This window comes from Zonotrichia albicollis, chromosome W (assembly GCF_047830755.1).
Source record: "Zonotrichia albicollis isolate bZonAlb1 chromosome W, bZonAlb1.hap1, whole genome shotgun sequence".
In the NCBI taxonomy this organism is placed as follows: Eukaryota; Metazoa; Chordata; class Aves; order Passeriformes; family Passerellidae; genus Zonotrichia; species Zonotrichia albicollis.
This window is the reverse complement of record NC_133859.1, coordinates 5,616,116-5,638,979: the sequence shown is the minus strand read 5'-3', so window position 1 is coordinate 5,638,979 and position 22,864 is coordinate 5,616,116. Positions and strand designations below refer to the sequence as shown.

The 22,864-nt window shown below is 41.8% G+C and overlaps 1 protein-coding gene across 17 annotated transcripts in view; it reads left to right on the top strand.

Annotated features, from left to right (window-relative positions):
- LOC141726960 (5'-AMP-activated protein kinase catalytic subunit alpha-1-like) overlaps window positions 1-22,864 on the top strand; it is a 114,419-nt gene that overhangs the window by 50,610 nt on the left and 40,945 nt on the right. For 13 of the 17 annotated variants that reach the window (XR_012577918.1, XR_012577917.1, XM_074532096.1 and 10 more), the window contains 5 exons: window positions 9,617-9,758; window positions 13,618-13,711; window positions 14,537-14,681; window positions 19,602-19,689; window positions 20,592-20,816. Coding sequence is in view for 15 of the 17 variants with exons in the window: in XM_074532096.1 (XP_074388197.1) it covers window positions 9,617-9,758; window positions 13,618-13,711; window positions 14,537-14,681; window positions 19,602-19,689; window positions 20,592-20,816 (694 nt within the window). In the remaining 2 variants the exon portion in view is untranslated. The other 4 variants (XM_074532098.1, XM_074532103.1, XM_074532099.1 and 1 more) reach the window with 4 other exon arrangements.

Below are 22,864 nucleotides of genomic sequence, written 5' to 3'. Positions count from 1 at the left end.
TGCCTAAAATGTATGGGGGTTCTGGGCTAGTCACAATAGGGTGTTTCTTCTACTAATTTCTAGTCAGGCTCGCTTCAGTTTCTACTAAAGTAAAATTTTCTGATCTTCCTCTTACACTAGTAATAGAAACAGATATTGCCCTTACATGTCTTGATGGGATTAATGTGTACTGCGCTCTAGTGCCAACTAAAGCTTTATATTTTTGTGGTTTAGATGTGTTAGGCTAATGAATCTACACAGTCTAAAAAACACAGGTTTCCCTAGTCTTTACTTAGTTAGAGGCAGGGCCCCTCAAAGCCTGGTTATCTTTTTTTCTTTGGGTATATGTTTTGGAGGGTTTTTTAAGGGGATCAAAAATATCGTTGTCATCATTTTATATGGTTGTTTGGTTATGGGCTACTGGAATTGTTTCTTTTTTGGTAGAATTTCTCTGAGTTTTCCTTTCTTTCAATTCACGCTCCTGTTGTGCTAGAGTATTAGAAGATTTTTCATCCTATTGCTTTATGTTTTCTCTGCAATCATGTAGGAAGAACTACAGCTCAGCTCGTGGGGTGTTGTGACCATGGTCACAGGGGTTTTCAGGTGAGGGAAGAGAGGAGAATGTTGACTCCATGTTCAGAAGGCTTGATTTATTATTTTATGATATATCTATTACATTATAACTATACTAAAGAGAAATAGAAAGAAAAGGTTCCCTCAGAAGGCCAAGCTAAGAATAGAAAAGAAAGAATGATAACAAAAGGCAGTTCTCTCAGACTCTGTCCGAGATAGCTCGATCCTTGATTGGCCATTTATGATAAACATCCAAGATGGCCCCATAAAAATCCACCTGTTGCATTCCACAGCAGCAGATAACCAATGTTTACATTCTTTTTCTGGGGCCTCAGCTTCCCAGAAGGGAAAATCCTAAAGAAAGGATTTTTAGTGAAAAAGATGTCTCCGAAATGTCACCTCTTTTTATTTAGTTCAATTAAAAAGAAAAGTGTTTGTAATTTTCTATGCTGGGCTCATGCAGAGGAAAGAACAAACACTTGACAGGTTGTCTTTTGCCAATCCAAACCTCAGTCAAGTGCTGGTGTGGAATGAACAGGGAATTTCTTCATCTGTAGAACATAAAATTCTATCATCTCACCAAAACAACCCTACAATATAAGAAAATGCAAAAACAATGCAAAGAAAATTCAAGTCCAAACAGCCAAGTTTCAGGAAAAGTCTATGGACTGAACATGTTCCTCTTTGCCATCTCTGAAAGTTTCTTTTGGTCCTGAAACAGGCTTGCCACAGAAAAATCCATCAATAGCTATCAAAAGTCCATTGACAGTCATCAAACAATTTCAAACAATTTTGAGACAATTTCTGGAATGTGGAATGTCTTGGCCGCAGCCCTTTATTGAACATCTTGGGCTGAAGCTAATTTTTGGCCCTTCAATGCTTCTGAGCTGCTGCCAGCTATTTCAACTCTTTTTATTTAATTTAATTTTTTTTCCTTTTTTTTTTTTTTTTTTTTTTTTTTTTGTTGGAAAGAGCATCAGCAGCAGCAAAGGAGCCTGAGAGAGGCCCTGGGGGGCCCTGGCCCATGTCGAAGGATCAGGGACCCCAGACCTGGCCCACAAAACAATGGCCCAGGACCTGAAGGGGGAAGCAAAGCCCCCAAAGCCAACACAAGACCAGGAGGTGGCCCTGGCCAAAGCAACCAAGCCAGACAGCCCCAGGCCTAGGCCCCGAGGCAGGCTCTGCATAGTCACAGACCTGCACCCTGCTGCCAGTACAATGGCAGAACGGGTGACCAAACGTTCCCTTTCCCCAAAATCACCGAGGCATGCCAGCAGCAGGGGAATAGAAGCTGTCCCAAGAATCCTCATCTCGTGTCTAGGAATGTTTTTTCCCCAAGGCAAGCAAGCGATGATGGCTTTCCACTGTGCCCTCTACCTCTGCAATGCAAGTGTAAACGGTGTTCCTCCCATCTGCCTCCCGGTACCACCCCCACCCCCTCTGGGCTGGGGGACCAAAGGCAGAACTTTCGGGACCCACCTGCCCCTCACCTCTGGGGCGCGTGAGGGGCAGCAGGGATTTCTGGAACCTCCAAGGAGGAACTCCCAACCAAACACCCCCCAACCCACCAAGAACGCTGATCTTGAAAGCAGGCAGCCGGGCTGCCCCCGCACCCAGCTGTCAGGCCATGCCTCCACAGAAGGAGAGGCTGACGCCCTCTTCCCCTGTCCCAGCTCCCCCTGCAGGGGCAGCTCCGGGACAATCCAAAAAACTCGGGGAGGAAGTCACGCTGGATGCAGGAGCCACCGCGGCAGCCGCCACGGGGGCCGTGGGACCACGGGCAGCTTCGAGGGTCCCGTGGGCTTGGCGTCCTTTTCAGCAGCATCCTGAACTGGGACTGGTTCGGCGGAAGGCTGCAAAGCCGTCGGGGGAGCTGACGGGGGCAGCGAGGCCGAAGAGAATGCATCCTCCACTGGGTTGGAAGCAGCAGCGTCGTCGTCGTCGCCTAGCAACACCGGCACAGCCGTGAGAAGTGGCGGAAGCAGCGCTGGATCACCGTTGCCTAGCAATATTGGCGCAGCCGCAGGAAGCTGTGTGTTGGAGGTCGTAGACGCAGGATCCGGTTGAGCTGTGGGCGGAGCCGCTGGGGAGGCAGCCGCAGAGCGGGCCCGGGAGGCGGGACCTTGAAGACTGAGGCCTCCCCCATCTCCAAGCAGGGCGAGCGGGGTCCAAGAGACCAACCGGGACGGGACCTGCAGGGCTGCCAGGGGCGGCGCAGCCCACTCAGGATCCCCCGGAGAGGAACGGGGGGCGGGGGGGAAGACAGCTTTGTCTGAGCATGCTCCGAAAATGCAGGGAAAACAACTTCCTTGGCTCCGGGAAAAACTTCACCCCCCCGCTGCGATTCAGGGGGCCTGGGAAGCAGCAGATTGTCCCCCTCCAAAGGGTCCTCTCCTGCGGGAATTGGGGGAAATGGGGCTTGCCCCGTGCAGTTAGCAATCCAGGGAAAAACAGCTGCTCTCCGTTTCAAGATCGAAAAGAGTACGCCGAACACTGGGTAAACGCGGGTGTACCCCAAACCACGGTCCCAAACGGCTTGGAAAATGGATTCCATGCATTCCCATACGAACATATCAAGGGCATACAGCACATCCTTAAAAAACCCAAAGAGCTTTGCCCATCTAAAAAACTCATAGAAATGTCTCTCCAACAGGAGAATTACATTGTCTTCACCCCATTTGTGCCATAGGGTAACAAGTTTCTGCTCTGAAGGGGAGAAAACAACCTCTGCCTCTGTGGGAGGGGTCCTCCACATTTGCAGCCACAAACTGCGAAGGGCAGCATTTTCAGGAGGGGAAAAGCTAAAAGTACCTTGTGACAGTGTCCAGCACTCTCTGGCCAGCTGCATGGTGCTGCTGAGCTTTCCGGACATCTTCCTGGAGGCTTTTCAGAAGGTTCTCTTTGTGGTCAGCCTCGGCTGTGAACTCCGTCCAAATCAGGATCATCAGTTCTTCAGCTCCTGGCTAGAGTCCACTTCTGTGGTCACTTGTGAGGTGACCATCAATGCCATACACTCGGGGTTTACCCAGTGCAGCAATGCTCCTCTGGTGTCTCACCAATTGATGAATGTCTTCCTCAGTCGAGGGGTCACCAACTGTGACTGTGGTCACAGGGGTTTTCAGGTGAGGGAAGAGACGAGAACGTTGACTCCATGTTCAGAAGGCCGGATTTATTATTTTATGATATATCTATTATATTATAACTATACTAAAAAGAAATAGAAAGAAAAGGTTTCCTCGGAAGGCTAAGCTAAGAATAGAAAAGAAAGAATGATAACAAAAAGCAGCTCTCTCGGACTTTGTCCAAGATAGCTCGGTACTTGATTGGCCATTAATTTTAAACACCCAAGATGGTCCAATCAAAAATCCACCTGTTGCATTCCACAGCAGCAGATAACCATTGTTTACATTCTTTTTCTGGGGCCTCAGCTTCCCAGAAGGGAAAATCCTAAAGAAAGGATTTTTAGTGAAAAAGATGTCTGCGACAGGGTGTACTTTTTCTCTCTATGTGGGGAACTTCTGCATTGGATACTAGAGCTTCTGAACTGTACTGCTGAGATTTGGAGAAAGTTCTCTTTAATCTCTTCTCTGAGTTTCTTGTGATTTTCTTTTATCTGATCTTCTAATTTCTGCAGACGTGTTTCTACTGTTGTGATTTTGGCATGTGTTGGGCTATGTATAGTATCTGCATATGCTCAGAAGGTTTTTGCCATATCAAGCACAGATTTTTACTGTTATCTTGCTTCATTATTGCTAGAGTAGAAGCATATTCTTGTTGCTTAAGTCATACAAGTTTCTGCTGCATCACGGATGTACATGGTACTAAGTTTGGATTTACAGTGTTTATGTCATCTGAGACGACAATTTCTGCTACTACTATTTCTTTCAAGTGTTGAATTCTTTGTTCTATGGTCTTCCACTGAGTTTGTTGCATATAGAGATCATTTGTATACAGATATCTTTGTGTTACACTTCCCAGGACCCGTGCCCAGAGGCTGTGAAGGTTAGCTCTCCTTACCATTCTTTGGTCGATGATGGGATTATGTGACAGGGATCTCAAATGCTTTGTCTCACTACTGTTTAAAATTGTAACTTTGCCTGCAGAATCTTAAAGACGGACTAACTAACTAATTAGAGATTCATCAGGTCGTTGAGTGTAATCTTTTTTTAGGCTACTAAGGTCTTTCGGGGAATAGGACTCAATAGTGGCTTTTGATCTTATGTTAATTGCTTAAACTTTGGCTTTTGTATCTGTAATTGGTGTTGAGGGTTTTTCTTTTGGATCATCACTGTCAGTCACTGGCCAATTGGTTTTGCTTGTGTGCTTCTTTCTTGTAGGGAATGCCAGTGGCTTAGGGTTACTGTCTGGTTTAGCTACAACTTGAGTAGCTGGGGTGTTGGCTGCAGCCTGAGTGACTGGAGTAGCTGCTTATTTATCTCCCTGCCCCTTTTCCTCTGTCTGCTGCTTTACAGTATTTAGCAGTGTGGGATAAGCATACTTCAGTATGTTCGTAAACTGCTCAGTAAGTCATTATCACCAAGCCCAGCACAATAGGTATTCTAATCCTTGCCCCTCTACTGTAAAAGTTACGTGTTAGAGACAATAATCTTAGTGACTAGAAAGGTACTAAAACCTCAAAAAACCCTAGAGACTAGAACTACATGAAGGCCTCTACGTTAAATGCCACTAGATGTATTTGTCAGGGCAAATTTTGGAGTTAACCCCTAAAGGGGTTCCTCTAGAAAAGCAGATTCAATTGGCCTCTCCTCCAACCAGTTTGGGAAAAAATACCTCCTCGGAGAAAAGTGGAAAAAACTGTTTATTAAACAATAAAACCTCTTGCTGCTCCAAAAAAGATGACAAACTCAGAAAAGTCCCTTCCCTGCGTTGCAGCTTGGCTCACTCAGTCTCTTATCAGTCTCTCCGGCGCTGGAAATGTCGTGGCCCAGGCCCAGCCCAGTGGGCCACAGGTGCGAGCTGCCGGTGCTCTTCTGGGTGTTCAGTCTAGAGCAGGTTTAAACAGGTCTAAAGAAAAGGGTAAAAAAACAAACTACAGTCGCGGGAACTTCTTTCCCTCAGCTAGCTAAAACTATCTACAACAAAGGAGAGCTTTGTCCTGCTGTTTGTCCATCCGTAGACAACAGCAGTCCAGGAGCAGGAATGTGGAGGAGTGAGTGCAGTGTCTGAAAACAAACTGCGTGCTTCTTCTGTCCCCTCTTCATTCTCTGGAACGAGTCTTAAAGGTGCAAAACTTATTTTTCAGCATAAACAGAACAGATGATTGGGGATAAAAGCGTCCTATAGTCAACCAGGACATTACGGGAACATGGCAATGGAAGTATTTGAAAAAGGAGAGAGAATCATCCAGATTCTGCTGGAAGCCAGCTTTGCCGTCAAGAACAGTAAAGTCAAGGGACCTGCCTGAGAAAACCAGTTCCTGGGAGTAAAGTGGCAAGATGGATGGCATGAGATTCCCACTGAGATCATCAATAAGATCACTGCAATGTCTCTACTGATCAGCAAGAAGGAAACACAAGCTTTCCTAGGCGCCACAAGTTTTTGGAGTTTGCACATTCCTGAGTACAGCCAGATTGTGAGTCCTCTCTACTTGGTTACCTGCAAGAAGAATGATTTCCACTGCGACCCTTAACAGCAGCAAGTTTTTGCCCAGATCAAGCAGGAGATCACTCATGCGGTAGCCCTTGGCCCAGTCAGGCAGGGACCAGAGGTGAGGAATGTGCTTTACTCTGCAGCTGGAAACAGTGGCTTGTCTTGGAGCCTGTGTCAGAAGGTGCTTGTGGAGACTCAAGACCGACCACTGGGATTCTGGAGCCGAAGTTACAGAACATCCAAAACCGACGACACTGCCACAGAGAAGGAAATCTGGGCCACCTATTAAGGAGTTCAAGCTGCCTCCGAGGTGATTGGCACAGAAGCACAACTCCTGGCACCCCGACTACTGGTGCTGGGGTGGTTGTTTAAAGGAAAGGTTCCCTCTACCCACCACACCCCTGACGCCACATGGAGTAAATGAATTGCCCTCATTACACAGTGTGCCCATATTGGAAACCCGAATCGCCCTGGGATTTTGGAGGAAATAATTGCAAACTGGCTGGAAGGTGAAAACTTTGGTCTCACTGACGAAGAGGAACAGGAACAAGTAAGATGGGCTGAAAAAGCACCACTCTACAACCAACTACCAGCAGAAGAAACACGATACACTCTTTTCACTGACAGTTCCTGTCGCATCTCATCATAGGGATGAAAAGAAAGTGAAAAGCAGCCATATGAAGCCCCACACAACAGGCTGCACAAGCTACTGAAGGAGAAGGTTGATCAAGTCAACTTGCTGAACTCAAGGCTGTTCAGCTGGCCCCGGACATTGCTGAAAGAGAGAAATGGCCAAAGCTCTACCTTTATACTGATTCATGGATGGTAGCCAATGCTCTGTGGGGATGGCTGGAAAGATGGAAAAAGGCCAGCTGGCAGCATAGAGGAAAACCAATTTGGGCTGCTGAAGAGTGCAAAGACATTGTCACTTGGTTAGAAAGCTATCTGTGAAAGTCTGTTATGTAAATCCTCATGTCACTGAGCTGGGCAAATGAGGAGCACCAAAACAATGAGCAGGTAGACCAGGCTGCAAAGATAGAGGTGTCACAGATAGATTTAGATTGGCAACATAAGGGGGAGTTGTTCCTAGCTCAATGGGCCCATGATGCCACAGGTCATCAGGGCGGAGATGCTACCTATAAGTGAACATGAGACCAAGGGGTAGATCTAACCATGGACAGTATTTATCAGGTTATCCATGACTGTGAGACATGTGCTGTGATAAAGCAGGCCAAGCGAGTGAAGCCCCTATGGTATGGTGGGCGATGGTCGGAATATAAGTATGTGGAAGCCTGGCAGATTGACTACATCATCCTTCCCCAAACCTGCCAAGGGAAGCGCTATGTGCTGACCATGGTGGAAGCCACCACAGGATGGTTGGAGACCTACCCTGTGCCTCATGCTACTGCCCAGAACACCATCTTGGGCCTGGAAAACCAAGTCCTGTGGAGATATAACACCCCTAAGAGAATCGAGTTGGTCAATGGGACCCATTTCAAGAACAGCCTTATAAACACCTGTGCCAGAGAACATGGTATTGAATAGATATATCATATCCCTTATCATACACCAGCTGCCAGGAAAGTTAAACAGTGAAATGGACTACTTAAGACTACCCTGAAGGCACTTGGCAGGGGAATCTTCATAAATTGAGAAATGAATTTAGCAAAAGCCACCTGAATGGTCAACACCCAAGGGTCCATCAATCAAGCTGGTCCTGCCCAGTCTGAGCCCTTGCACACAGTGGATGGAGATAAAGTCTCTGTGGTACATGTGAAAGGTATTTTAGAAAAGACTGTTTGGATTACTCCCACCTCAGGCAAAGGCAAACCCATCCGTTTTGCTCAAGGACCTGATTACACTTGGTGGATAATGCAGAAAGATGGAGAAGCCCCTTGTGTACCACAGGGAAACCCAATCTTAAGTGAGATCTGTGCGTAAGGTTATATTGTGTAGAGTTTATTGATTTGGACATGATGCACATGGTAATAGAATAAGGGGTGGATAATGTCTTGGCTTTCAAAGGCAAGATGTGGTGGGGGATGAGAGTTCTACTGCCATCTGTTAGAGGTGAGACAGTTATCCTCTGTAATTGGCCCACTCTTAAAACCAGGTGGGCAGTTTTCTTTATCCCTTCCACAACTAATCCTCCCTGGGGAGATATCTTTTGTTAATGAGCCACTGAGTCTCACTGCATGACTGATAAAATTACATCATCCCATTGTGAGATGCTCTGCCCAGGGGATTAACAGTTTAGTTCTAATGTGATAGCATACACACAATAATAAAGCTGCAAAGCTGCCTTACAGTAGAAAAAGTACAAATGTTTTTGTCTTGATTAAATGCATGTGGAAAAACTTGTATTTGCTATTACATTATGTAGCAAAGTGAAGATTATCTTTGTAATCTTTGTAATTAATTTTGAGTTCAGCACAGGTTTGTTACTAATGTCCATTCAAGGGGACAAGGATGAACCATGTAGGTGTGTGTCTGGAATCTGGCTCGTCTTCAGATGGTAGGATTCAGGGTGGTGGATGAAAGTGATGTAGTTAATTATAGTATTAGTGCTGTATCACTGCATGCAGAAATTAATGCAGATAGTGAAGCCTTCTAGTGGAAGAGATACCTTTTGTGGTTTATCTGTAATACAATGTTGAGTTTAAGAAAAATATTCTTAGCAACTCTATTATATCTACTTTCAATAGCACCTGCAAAATTAAGGAATTGAAGAGGATTACCTGTCTAGGAAATGTTTTACATTTTCAAGTTCCCCTGTTGAAAGAAAAATGAAACTCTCTCAGAAGTAGGAAAGAAACTGAGGAATGTAAGAAGTTGCATGTTTGCATTGCTTCTCACAGTTACTATTGGATTTTATTTTGTGCATTTCATATAACTTTTGTCACTTATTTTATATAATAAAGCCCTGGTGTTTGCTGCACAGAATGTGGAGCTTATTTAGGGTTAGACTGTTCCAAAGACAGATAAGTAATTATTAAGTAAACCGACTAGATACTTTTAGCAGTAATTCAGAGTAATTGCAGAAATGGGCTTCTTGAGGAAAGGATAGTGGTGATGTCCTTAGTAAGATTATCCTTGCAGATAAAATAGAAGAGTGTGTCTGAGCAGGTTGCCAAGTGAGCCAAAAGCTTGAAGTTACTTGTACAGGGAAAGAAAATGGTCTCCTTAATTAGAAAGGATGGCAGTGTTTTGGGATATAAAATGCTATGTTTACCGTAGTGCAAAAACATAGTCATGCTGCAAGACTTCTGAGCATTAGGTTTAAGGTTTGTTCCTACATATCCAGGTCATCTTCTAATGATAGAATTCTGGGAGAAATTGGAGTAGGGCAGAAGAAACAATGTGCCATCTGGTTTTCAACCTCCCCAAGGATAATGGAGCTAATGTGGAATGCTTACATCTTAATTGTGATATTCCTTGGCCTTGTTTCTTGCAGTTGGTAAACATGAATTAACTGGGCATAAAGTCGCAGTGAAGATCCTAAATCGACAGAAGATTCGCAGCCTTGATGTTGTAGGAAAAATTCGCAGGGAGATCCAGAACCTCAAACTCTTCCGACATCCTCATATAATTAAACTGTAAGTTTTGCTTGCTATAATCGTAGCTATTTAAACAGTAGTCCCTTGCTCTCACTGGTCTGAAACATGTTTAAAGGGCAATACTATTAGTGGTATACTTTAAGGAAAGTAACCAGTTTTCAACTATGCAACCATTTTTGGTGTACTTTGTAATGCATTTTCACAAAACTCATTATTCTGCAGGGCAGAGGGCTTCCATTAGTTCTTTACTTACAAATTCTTTGGGCAGGTATAGAGAAGGTAGTGGCATGATGGATGCTTACAGTAACATCAATCTCAGTTGTTTTAGCTGCTGCTTCTGTTTTCTTTTTTCTGGTAATGTTTGAGCTTTGTTTCTGTTTGGAAAGTGAGTTCAGTACAAGATTGTAAAGGGTACTTTGATAGTAAATTTGTTGTGTTTTTTTTACTCAAAAATTTTTAGGGTTGTGCTGGTCAGTGCTGTGTTCTCTTCCTGTGTAGATGGTGCTCTACAAGATTTTCCTGAAAGATGTGCAGTCTGTTAAATGTGATCTCATATTTCAGAGCTCTTCAATATAGCTGTTGCCGCTTAACTAAATAAATGCAATATTTACAGTGTGCCCATTTACATTTGTTTGATCAGTAGCTCATCAACAGAGTTCAGAATACAGTTATGTCCCGGAGTAGACACCTTGTATCTGGTCTGAGGAAATAAATTATAAATGCTATTGACTTTTGTACTTTTTCTATAAAGTCAACCTGTACATCTAGCAGGGCAAATTTAGAATATGGGTGACTCACTGTTAATTGTGGTGTTGGAGTTAAGGTTTTCTTTATTGGCAGAGTATTTTTTTTTTTTTGATCATGCTTTCACTGATATATGCCATCCCTATACACTCATTTGGCAACAGCACTTATACTGGAGCTAAATTTGATTGTGTCAGATCACACTGACTTCTTCAGTGGGTCAGTTTGCAGGAGACTATTGAGCTGATAAATTTGGCTACAGAGCTGCTAGTGCTGCCAGTTAGAATTCATGAATGAGTCCAAAGTATATTACTTTAGCTAAAACAAAATACCAAGTGTAAGTGTGCCAATTGAGATATTTGGGCTGGAACAAGAATGTGTACTTCTGGTGCTGCCAAACTTCTAAGTCATCTTAACAAGTTTGAGGTTTCAATTTCATTATTGGGGAATTATGGGGTGAATTTTCTCTTCTGCATGCTGAGAGAAAGGTCAAGACAAAGGAGATGATGGAAAAATTGATGGGTCCCAAGCTTTTGAATTGGTCATTCTGCATTTCCAAAACAGAAGGGTTATTAGCCTGAATGCAAATAGCATTTGAGCTATGTCGCAGACATCTTTTCATAAAAATCCTTTCTTTAGGATTTTCCCTTCTGGGAAGCTGAGGCCCCAGAAAAAGAATGTAAACAATGGTTATCTGCTGCTGTGGAATGCAACAGGTGGATTTTTATGGGGCCATCTTGGATGTTTATTATTAATGGCTAATCAAGGACTGAGCTCTCTCTGAGACAGAGTTGGAGAGAGCTCCTTTGTTATCATTCTTTTCTATTCTTAGCTTAGCTATCCTTCTGAGAACTTTTCCTTCTATTTCTTTTTAGTATAGTTATAATGTAGTATATATATCATAAAATAATAAATCAAGACTTCTGAACATGGAATCAACATTCTCGCCTCTCTCTTCACCTGAAACCCCTTGTGACCACCGTCACAGAGCTATAATTGATAATGTTGTGTAGATAGACTTGCTGGTGACTTTGGATCATGATGCTTGTGCTATTAGCTGTATTAGGGAACTGCTAGGTTTTTATGAAGCAGAGTGATGCAGACTCCTCAGGCAGGTGCAAAAGAGAGCTCCTTTATTGCAAAAACCAGGCCTTTTTAAGCAGATGAGCTTTTCTCAGTTACATACTTTTAAAATACAACAAACATAATCCAAGCAACCACCATACACCACGATGTGAACACATAATGGTTATATAACTTGTTTTTCTACCTCTAATTCAGCTGAGTCACTCCCATAGTCCTTTTCTACTTAGCCAAAGTAACAGGAGTGATCCATGATTTTATAAGGCCTTCATTTTTTAAGGTTTTACCTATCTGCAACACTAGGTAGCAGCTCAAGATACTTGGCATAAAGGTAATGAGATTATTTCAGCTGAATATTACAAATTAGGCAATGTCTAATTTGGAACAGCATGCTTTATTAAAATTTTTCATACAATGCTTTACCAATATATGCAGTTGCAAAGCTGCCTCACAAAGATTTTCTTTTTATACCATGCTTTAAATAAAAACCTTTGGAGCATCTCCCGTTGTGGTTTTTGACCTTTAGAAATAGAATGCATCTTGTTTTCCTATGTAAATTGCCTCTTTGTGCATTCTGGTCATCTATGCTGTGTGGTTTGATAACCTTACTTATAGGTATGTAACTATTTCACATTTTTTCCATAACTACAAAAATGAACTGACTATAGAGAAACATGACTGAATCTTCCAAGAGGCTGAAAATATGAGGTGCAGAATGGCTCATTCTGTTCAGTGATGCTAAGAGGTTTATCTTCCAGCACTGCTCACTATCTCACTATCTAGAGGATGGAAAATGACCGTGAAGATCTAAAATAAAAGCTTGCTTATGTTTGCCTGAAGCATAGAGCTTAATAATTTCACAACTATGGAAAAGTTCATTAACAGTAGGGGTGTTAAAAATGAGGTTGCACTGTAGTTTTTGGATTAAAAGGATTACAGTGTTATTTCTGTAGAGTGTCTTAGTGATGACTTCAGAATGTTCAAGTACATGACACTTTCAACCAAGGTATTTGAGAGAAAATTAGTAAAGGTAAAACATCTTGGACTATAAGATGTTATTGGAATGTTACACTACAATGCTAAGCTGTTAAAATAGATACATGCACACATATATACATGCACACATACATTCACCTGGATAGTCTGAACTCACTGCTGTCAAGAAAAACTTCTCTGTTAGCTGGAGCATGTCTGTTTTTTCCCCTTGTCTTAGAATCAGCATTTGGAAGAACATTTCAGTTCTATAGTGTATGGGTGAATTCAATTACTTTTTTACAATTGGGATATTGTATGCTTAAGTGTAGTACCTTGAAGCATTCATTTGCATCCAATTGCTATCTCCTGTCTTCTTAATATAGTATCTGAATTTTTTGACGGAGGGTTTATTGGTGTGCATTTTCTTGCTATGTTAAAAATTGGTCTCTTCTGACTGCTGGAAGAAGAAAAAAAACTAAACAACCTTTAGGTAAGGATATGTAGAAAACATATCAATCTCCTAAGTGGAGAATTTGATCATAAACTAGTTTTTTCAAAACCTCAAAGCTAACTTTAAAGTATAGTGATAAAAATATAACCAAGGTGTTAATGCTCTTAAGTACTAATGAGAAATTTAGGTCTCTTTGTGAAAGATAATTGCTTTCAATCATCATGAATATTTTTTCAAGTCTTGAAGTATACTTTATTTATGACAAGGCAAGGGGTTTTTGCCTGTTAAAGTTGAAGGGTGTGTGCTTTTTAAGGCACTAGCAAAGTCCTTTCGAATCCCTTCCTGATTACACTAAAATGTCTGTGAGACAGCACTGTATATGGCTTCACAGAAAACATTTGGACTCAGAGTAGTCCTCTGAAAGTACAAAGACTGATCTTCCTCGTGGGAAATACCAATTCCCTGGTGATCTTGGCGATGATGGTATCACATAGTGAAAGGAGAGGAAATAGCTTCTGAAAAATATTAACATTCCAGTAGCTGTAAATGGGCTGTTAATTTTTTTCAAGTATACCTTTAATCTGACTCTTTGCATAACTTTGGTTTTACTGAGTGCATAGACTAACAGATACTTATTCTTATCAGGTACCAGGTCATCAGTACACCAACTGACATTTTCATGGTGATGGAATATGTTTCAGGAGGAGAACTGTTTGATTATATCTGTAAAAATGGAAGGGTAAGAAGTAGTCTAACTCTACAAATCAATGACTTGCATTCTATTATTGCTTTTGCAATCTTCCTGTTAAGGTTTGTTTCTTATGTATTCAGCATTAATTTTGCAGTTAGCAATTAAAATATACCTTATGACTATATCTTGTTTTGAAAATAAAAATGGTTATATATCATCATGTTTCAAATCTTTGTATGTGACTTTGTAGCATTTTTCCAGTCTACTGAAGAATAAATGATACTGATCTGTTCATTTACAATTACTGTGTAGAAACTGGATGGATATACTACCCAATTGGAGTAGCTGTAAACTTTCTTCAGTATAAACTATTATTGAAAAACTACTGTTGTGCCCTTATTACCCTCTTCTACTATTAGACTGGTTTCTGTGAAAGTCCTAAAGTCACTTTTGACAAAACATCTAGATATCCAGGATATCTTTAGTTAGTTGTTAGACTGAGAAAACTTTGACACAGATTAGGGTATGCTTATAGGAAATATCCAGTTATGTCTGCTGTTTAGGGCTAGCTGCTAATAGGAACATGAACTGTATCCAAAGTTTATCACTTATATACTGAGTGTCATCAGCTTTTGTCAACTTTAATCTTATATCATGCTTAAATATCTAAGTTAATTGATATTTTAATTAGACAAAATTAATGTTTGGGTGCTAATATTTCTAATTACTGAGTATATAACATCTGCTGTATAAAATATCAAAACTATAAATGATAGCTTTTGGTCATTGAAAAGTTTCCTTCAGTTCATATAAGGGAAAATCAAGTTATCCTTCCACTGTCTCAAAATTGTTTAAAACCTTTGTTTGTCTTAGCTTGATGAAAAGGAAAGTAGACATCTGTTCCAGCAAATCCTTTCTGGTGTGGATTACTGTCACAGGCATATGGTAGTACATAGAGATCTGAAGCCTGAAAATGTGCTGCTTGATGCACACATGAATGCCAAGATAGCTGATTTTGGTAAGCATTGCTATTTTATATCTGATCACATTTCTGGTGTTATTTAGATCCTGTTAATTTAGATCCTGGCCTGACCGCAGGACCTCTCTCGCTTTTCTTGCTGCTGGCAGTTTGCAAAGTTCAGGTTGAAACAGTTTCTAATTGCTAAATGTAGTCTTTACAAGTGGCTACAGTTGCAAACCCAAAACAACCACCTTCGAAGCAGAGCTCTCACCTCTCTCTCTTTCGTCACAGCTTTTGCTAAAGTCTCCACTTCCATAGTTTTTTCTCCTTGGTCGGGTGCTGCTGATGAGTCACCATCAACTTGGACTGGGATGGGGAGGTTGGTGCAATGCCCTGGCTGCAGACTGGCAGCTGTAGAATTCACCCGAAGGCAGCTCAAAACCGCTAACTGCAGTGTTTCTGAGACAAGGAAAAACAAATGAAAAGAGAACCAAAAAACCCCTCCACTTAAGCAAAGTCCAAACAGCCAGCAAAGCAAAAACCATGTGGCAAAAGGGGGCAAGCTGCTTGTTCCAACAGACTCTAAAAGCTCCCTCAAAACACCCCCCCCCCCATTCTGTTCCTGGCTGCACTGCTGGTTCTTAAAGACACAGCTTAATATTTTCTCTGATAATGCTAAGTAGACTTAGTTCCCCACCTTGCCACTTCAAAACTGATTGTCTGTTTCTTTATCTATAAAATGCAGATGCTTAGCTCTCTTTTAAGTACAGTGCAGGGAAAGTTCATCATATTTAAGAACTACATTGCTCTAGTAAAATACACTACTTCTAAGAAACTGCTCTAATTTGACTTAAAAAGCTCTACAGATGAGACTGAAAAATGTAATTAAAACATAAAAGGTAAAATAAGAACAGTTTTGCAAATTCCTGTGCTTTTAGCTATATAACTGCTGTGAGAAACAGAGCTTACTCTCTGAAATTTTTAAAACTTTAACAAGGGATAAAAGGGACAATATGCAGCGCTGGGGTGTTTGGCAATATGCCAAAAACATACTTGGCTTAAAACAATGTTCTTATATACTGTTACATTACATGCATTATATGTATATTCGTGAGCATTTATACATTATTCAAACATTCTTGTGAGTTTAGATGTTTCAGGAATTCTTTTGCTTGGTTTTAACCTTTGACTTGTCTGCATGCCATCCTGTAGATTAAATCAGTATATTTTATTTTTTCTCATGGTTCCATCTTGTTGTTTTTACACCCTCTGAAACAAAGACTCAGTAAATTCTTCTCTTGGTGCTCTGGTTTTTGTCACTGTTACCATTCAGAGAAGATAGTCCACAAATGTGAGAAAGAACATAATTATTTTACACCATTCTCTGAGTTAGTTACATGAATAAAAGTATGTTACCATTACATAGTCTTTATTTTAATATTATGCTAAGGCCTGAGATATATTTATCATGCTACTATTTATATAAGCTATATGGTGCATTGTCATGGTTTGACCAGGAAGGAGTGGGAATTCTGGGAAGCTGTGGTCAAACCAATGAAGGTTTTGGGTTTGAGACTGGCGTCTGGTGTGGCCAGTGGGGTTTGGACACACCTCCGAGAATACACAGGGGTTAAAAGCAAGGCACTGCCCTTGGCACTTCCTCTTTCGGACACCGCGGCGAGGAGTTCAGATCTCTCTCCCCCGCCCAGCCTGTTGCTGCTGGGCGGGGGAGGGGCCGGCCATACGGTAGGCCCGGGGCCTGGACAGAGATGGGGTTGAGGGGGCTTCGGGGGGGGCTTCGAAGATGGAAGGGTGGAAGGTCCCAGAGAGTCAGCCCTCGGGCAGCCAGCCCCCCCCCAGGAGAGCAGCCAGCCAGAAGGAGAAGGGAGAGGAAGACTGCCCGGCCGGAGCGGCAGCGTGTGGGCAGCGTGCGTGGGAGTCGCTCCGGGACCGACAGCAGAGACTGAAAACTTTTAACCCTTTCTTGCATGATTGGGGCCTTGCAAAAATGCTAATCCTCCTCGAAGCTGAATAAGAAGGGAGATAAGAGATGAAATGTGGAGATGATTGGATGGGGAGAGATGATTTGGAGTGGCCTTTTGGCTGGACTTTTCTCGTGGCTATGGACTCAGTTGTTCCTGTGACACAGACTGCATTTAGGGGGAGGCAGTGCCTCAAAACCAGGAAGGTTCTTCGTGAGGACCCCCCGGCCCCAGGGGGTTGGAAAAATATGGGGGGGACAGATGTCCCAAAAGCAGAGACTGTGCCTTTTTGGAGTGAGACAAGGCATCCTTGAAAGACAACCCTAAAAGCAGCTCTGGTCCATGCCGTCAGTGGTGAGAGCACTGGGCATGGAAGGAACATGTCACAAGCGGCAAAAGGACTTTTTTTTCCCGGGCGGTGCCGAAGTGACAAGGAAGCATCCGAGGTTTCAGTGTGTTTCCAGGAGAAGCCTATGGAACGAGAAGGACTCCTTTCCTCTTCATGAACTGATGTTTGAGTATACTAAAGTGTCGTACCGGGTGTTTTGGGAGAATGTATTGGATTGAGAAAGTCAGGGAGTGGGGAGGAGGAAAGTGGCTTTTTTGTAAGGTTTTCAATTTTTTTTCTTTCTTTTCCTTATAGTCTTTCTCTATTTTCCTGTAGTTTAAGTAATAAAGTGGTCTTTATGTTTAAGTTAGAGCCTGTTTTGCTTATTCCTGGTCACATCTCACAGCAGACACCAGGGTGAGGCATTTTCATGGGGGGCACTGGCTCTGTGCCAGGCTCAAACCATGACATTTTTTGGTTCCCTGGACCGGGGAATCGAATCACGGGAGAATGATGAGATAAAGCTGTGAGATGGGACCGAGAGGAATAAGAAAAGCATGTACTAAGTTAAGGTAGATAGATAGTGAATCTAGGGTATTGTTGTGTAGAAGTGTTTTGTAATTTTGTTGATAATTTTAGAAAGTGTATTCTCGGAGGTGAAGGGTGGAATGTGGTGGTTTGACCAGGAAGGAGTGGGAATTCTGGGAAGCTGTGGTCAAACCAATGAAGGTTTTGGGTTTGAGACTGGCGTCTGGTGTGGCCAGTGGGGTTTGGACACACCTCCGAGAATACACAGGGGTTAAAAGCAAGGCACTGCCCTTGGCACTTCCTCTTTCGGACACCGCGGCGAGGAGTTCAGATCTCTCTCCCCCGCCCAGCCTGTTGCTGCTGGGCGGGGGAGGGGCCGGCCATACGGTAGGCCCGGGGCCTGGACAGAGATGGGGTTGAGGGGGCTTCGGGGGGGGCTTCGAAGATGGAAGGGTGGAAGGTCCCAGAGAGTCAGCCCTCGGGCAGCCAGCCCCCCCCCAGGAGAGCAGCCAGCCAGAAGGAGAAGGGAGAGGAAGACTGCCCGGCCGGAGCGGCAGCGTGTGGGCAGCGTGCGTGGGAGTCGCTCCGGGACCGACAGCAGAGACTGAAAACTTTTAACCCTTTCTTGCATGATTGGGGCCTTGCAAAAATGCTAATCCTCCTCGAAGCTGAATAAGAAGGGAGATAAGAGATGAAATGTGGAGATGATTGGATGGGGAGAGATGATTTGGAGTGGCCTTTTGGCTGGACTTTTCTCGTGGCTATGGACTCAGTTGTTCCTGTGACACAGACTGCATTTAGGGGGAGGCAGTGCCTCAAAACCAGGAAGGTTCTTCGTGAGGACCCCCCGGCCCCAGGGGGTTGGAAAAATATGGGGGGGACAGATGTCCCAAAAGCAGAGACTGTGCCTTTTTGGAGTGAGACAAGGCATCCTTGAAAGACAACCCTAAAAGCAGCTCTGGTCCATGCCGTCAGTGGTGAGAGCACTGGGCATGGAAGGAACATGTCACAAGCGGCAAAAGGACTTTTTTTTCCCGGGCGGTGCCGAAGTGACAAGGAAGCATCCGAGGTTTCAGTGTGTTTCCAGGAGAAGCCTATGGAACGAGAAGGACTCCTTTCCTCTTCATGAACTGATGTTTGAGTATACTAAAGTGTCGTACCGGGTGTTTTGGGAGAATGTATTGGATTGAGAAAGTCAGGGAGTGGGGAGGAGGAAAGTGGCTTTTTTGTAAGGTTTTCAATTTTTTTTTCTTTCTTTTCCTTATAGTCTTTCTCTATTTTCCTGTAGTTTAAGTAATAAAGTGGTCTTTATGTTTAAGTTAGAGCCTGTTTTGCTTATTCCTGGTCACATCTCACAGCAGACACCAGGGTGAGGCATTTTCATGGGGGGCACTGGCTCTGTGCCAGGCTCAAACCATGACATGCATACATAAACTGACAGATTATACTATACAAAAAAGCAGTTAAAAGACATGATGAATTGTACCATATCAAAATCTTTGTGATTAATAATAACATGCAGAAGCTAACACATTAATGCGAAAGCCAATACTATATTGTAATTTATAACAGCTGCCTAAGTAATCAGAAGCTTAATTGTTTATAGTAGCTATTTAACGCAGCTGCTGTGAGGACTGGTAGCAAGTTCTTGGTGTCTAAATTGTGGCAAGGCTGTATGCACTCCTGAGTTCCCTTATTCTATATAACCTCTTAAAGAATTTTAGGCAATTCTGTGGTAGCATCTTCCTCTTTGGCATTTAGAAGAGAATATGGTTTTTAAGACACTTTTGTGTTAATGACCAAAATCCTGTATTACTATGTTGCTCTCTCCTTTAGAGCAGCTTTGTTCTCTATCATGCTTGTGTAATCCAGAATGGATTAGGTTTTGTCTTGGAATTAATATGTTTTTGAACATTCCTAGGTTGTGTGCAATAATAGATTGATGTTACTCAAGTTTCTGGTAAACTAAATGCAGGATCATGTGTCTTTCTCATATAAAAATTTCAATCACTCCAAATAATTTTGCCTCCTTACTGAGGTAAATTAGTTAACTTTCTAATTTGAATTATCAGTGATCTTTTCTAGTGTAAAATCACTTTGCTCTGTGAATCTTTAGTAGTTATTCTTATATACTTTCAGGTCTTTCAAATATGATGTCAGATGGAGAATTTTTAAGAACAAGCTGTGGTTCCCCTAACTATGCTGCACCAGAAGTAATTTCAGGAAGGTAGTTTCTTTTCTACTGGATACATGTATGAGCTTCTTTTCTATTGGGTGCATATGTGCATGTACTTCAGTCATTTTGCTGCTTAATTCTAAAGGCTACAAAATAGTGTAATTCACAAGCTTTATACTAAGAAATTGTGGGCTGAACTCTTAATTGCCTTGATAATTTTTCATAAATATTTAAGACTTTGACCGAGCTTTGAATAGTTTTTGTAAGGTGGAGGTGATGTCTGATGTCCCAAATACAGTGTGTACAGTGTCCCTGAATTGGTTTAAAAAAATCTCATTTACAGCTCAGATCTTGGAAGTAGAGGTACAGATAGAAATACAGACAAAGTATATTGTGAAGTTGAGTAGCAATGAAATATCTGCCATAGAATCTATATTCAGTCTGAATTTACTCAGTGATTGTCAAATATGCTGCTTTCAGCTCACTGCCCTAATATCTTTTGCTGACTGGAGGCCAAATGTATGTTTTATTAATGCAGTAACATAGAAGATGTGGCAAGTTCTGCTATGTGGACTTGTCTTAAACTTCTTAGCCTCCAAGGCTTGGAGACTAGATGACTACATAGATTGCACTCAAAGAGTGATAGCAATGTATAACACGGGCTTTCTTGGTAGTAGCTGCAAGTTTCTTTCAGTTTGCCGTTATCTTAAATTGTATCTGTGGATTATTTTTATGCAATAGAGAGGAAAACAAAGTACTTTTCTAGTTTCTGTTACATATGTGAAGAGGAAAGACACGAGTTCAAGGCGTAGTACTGAATGGTATAGTGAGTGCCGATTAGTTGTCCAAAGTTCATATACTCTTGATTAACATGATACAATTTAAGAATGTAGAAAAAAAAATCTATTTGAATGTATTAAGCTCAAATTGCTAATATTTAACTTTTTTCCCAGATTATATGCAGGTCCAGAAGTAGATATTTGGAGCAGTGGAGTTATTCTGTATGCTTTGTTATGTGGAACACTTCCATTTGATGATGATCATGTGCCAACCCTTTTTAAGAAGATATGTGATGGTATCTTTTATACCCCTCAATACCTGAATCCATCTGTATCTAGTCTTCTGAAACACATGCTGCAAGTAGATCCAATGAAGAGAGCAACAATCAGAAACATTAGGTAAAATGTTAACCGATATCTGATCAGAGGAGGCTGGAATGTTAATTTAAATGAAAATATGCAGAACAAAGAAATCATTTATATAGCTTGTCCCTGGATCATAGTCTGAGATGAAAAATTCAACTTCTGTTTTTTTGGCTTTAGCTCTGGCTCTGATCTCCTGTGGCCAATGAAGTATCTACTGGTGGTCAGAGTAGAACAAATATATATGTTGCATATAAAAATTCTGTGAAATTCTACATTTAAGAGTGCTAAAGCAAGCCTGTTTACCTGCAGAATGGTTTGCAAAAACTGTACGGTATTGACTTCTCTGGGCAAGAAAAATATTTGCTGATGTGAACTGCTGTTTTGTATTGTAAATGTCTGAGGGGAAGTTATGACTCTTTAACCTGATAACTATTGATTTTATTAATATTTCTGCAGACTCAGCAAAATAATCTATTGAGGTTGAATATTCCATGTATAAGATGGCACTCACTATTCTAGCTTGAAAACCCTGCCATGAATCTGTGTATGAGTGACAATTGCTACATAGACTACTGATAAGTTTAAGACTGCAGATAGAGATAGCCATCATGGACTCCAGATTTCAAGATAGAATTATGGAGAGGGTGACCATTTTGACAAGTGAACAGTGGGTAGAATTAAAAAAAAGGTAGGTTCATGCAATAGCATAGTTAGGTATTCCTGTTTTATTTGTAAGAAGCTCTAAGGAGAGAGCTCTGAAATACTACCTTAGTGAAGATGCTTCCTCATTTAGGAATGGAAGTTATCAAGTTAGCAATGTTTTTTCTTTCAGTAAAACAAAAAATGTGTTACATATATCCCTTACTACTTCATGAAAATGGAAAGTAGTTTCATAGAATGTTAAACGGTTGGAAGGGACTTAAAGATCATCTAATTTCAACCCCCCCTGCCATGGGCAGGGATACCTTCCACTAGACCAGGTTGCTTAATATTGGCGATGGAGAGACAGGGACATCTGAACTTGGACCAGAAGCCGATTTTTATTGAGAATAAAAAGTGTTTATATAGGGTTGACTTCTATGACACTTATATAGGGTTCTATTTTTGGTAACAATTTCCTATTGGTTACACATTCTTCATGACATCCATTACCTGGTAATCATTATCTTATCACAAAGTTTCACAACATGTCTCTTGGTCACTTTTACACCAGGGACCTGTGTCTGTCTCTCCCATGGTTTCTGCTTGATCAGGCCTAAGATATCAGGCTCCTTTATCAGTTCCATTGTACTCTCTCTTAGTGTCTATACCTCCCCTTTCCTTTCAACTAAAAATACACTCAAGTGACTTGTCTATTAGTTTTTTCACACACTGTAAAATACAAGGAATAACCATAACAATACATAATATAATGTCTAATACATATAAGCCTATTTTAACTAAATTTCTTATCCATCCACCAAGTCCCCAATCCCCCAGAAGTCTACCTAGCCAATCAAATCCATCATCTACTTGCAGTTTGTTTACACCCTCTTTCAGGACTTGAATGCTTGCATGGATTGATTGAGAGTGGTTGGACAGGTTCATGCCGCATATTCCATTGAATTCCTCACATCCATGTCCTTGTGCTAAAAGCAAAAAAATTATCACTGCTCTAATTTGCAAAGTAGCATGTCTAATAGAGTCACCATCAGCTAAAAGTCCTGTTAATGCTAAGGACATAGCATGAGTTTGTCTAGCTAGCCAATAACCTAATTTGTTAAGTAATCCTAAAACTTTTCTTGCTGCTACACCGGGGGAAAAACGATGCTGCCCATTGCTGTCCTTTATACCAAAAATCAAACCGGTCATCACAATCTTTGTCAAAAGCATGTAAGGTTTGCTTAACTTTATAGAGGGATATTTATGCTGAAAAATTGGTATGTGAGGTTGTGGTTAGAGATAGACAAACGACATGAACTCCCCCAAGATCATGAGACAAACAGCAGCGGTTTATTATGGAAGACTCTTTATATGGGGGGTTTGAAAGTCCCGTGTTAAAACAGCTGATTGATTGAGATCTCTCTGCCCAGATCTCTGGC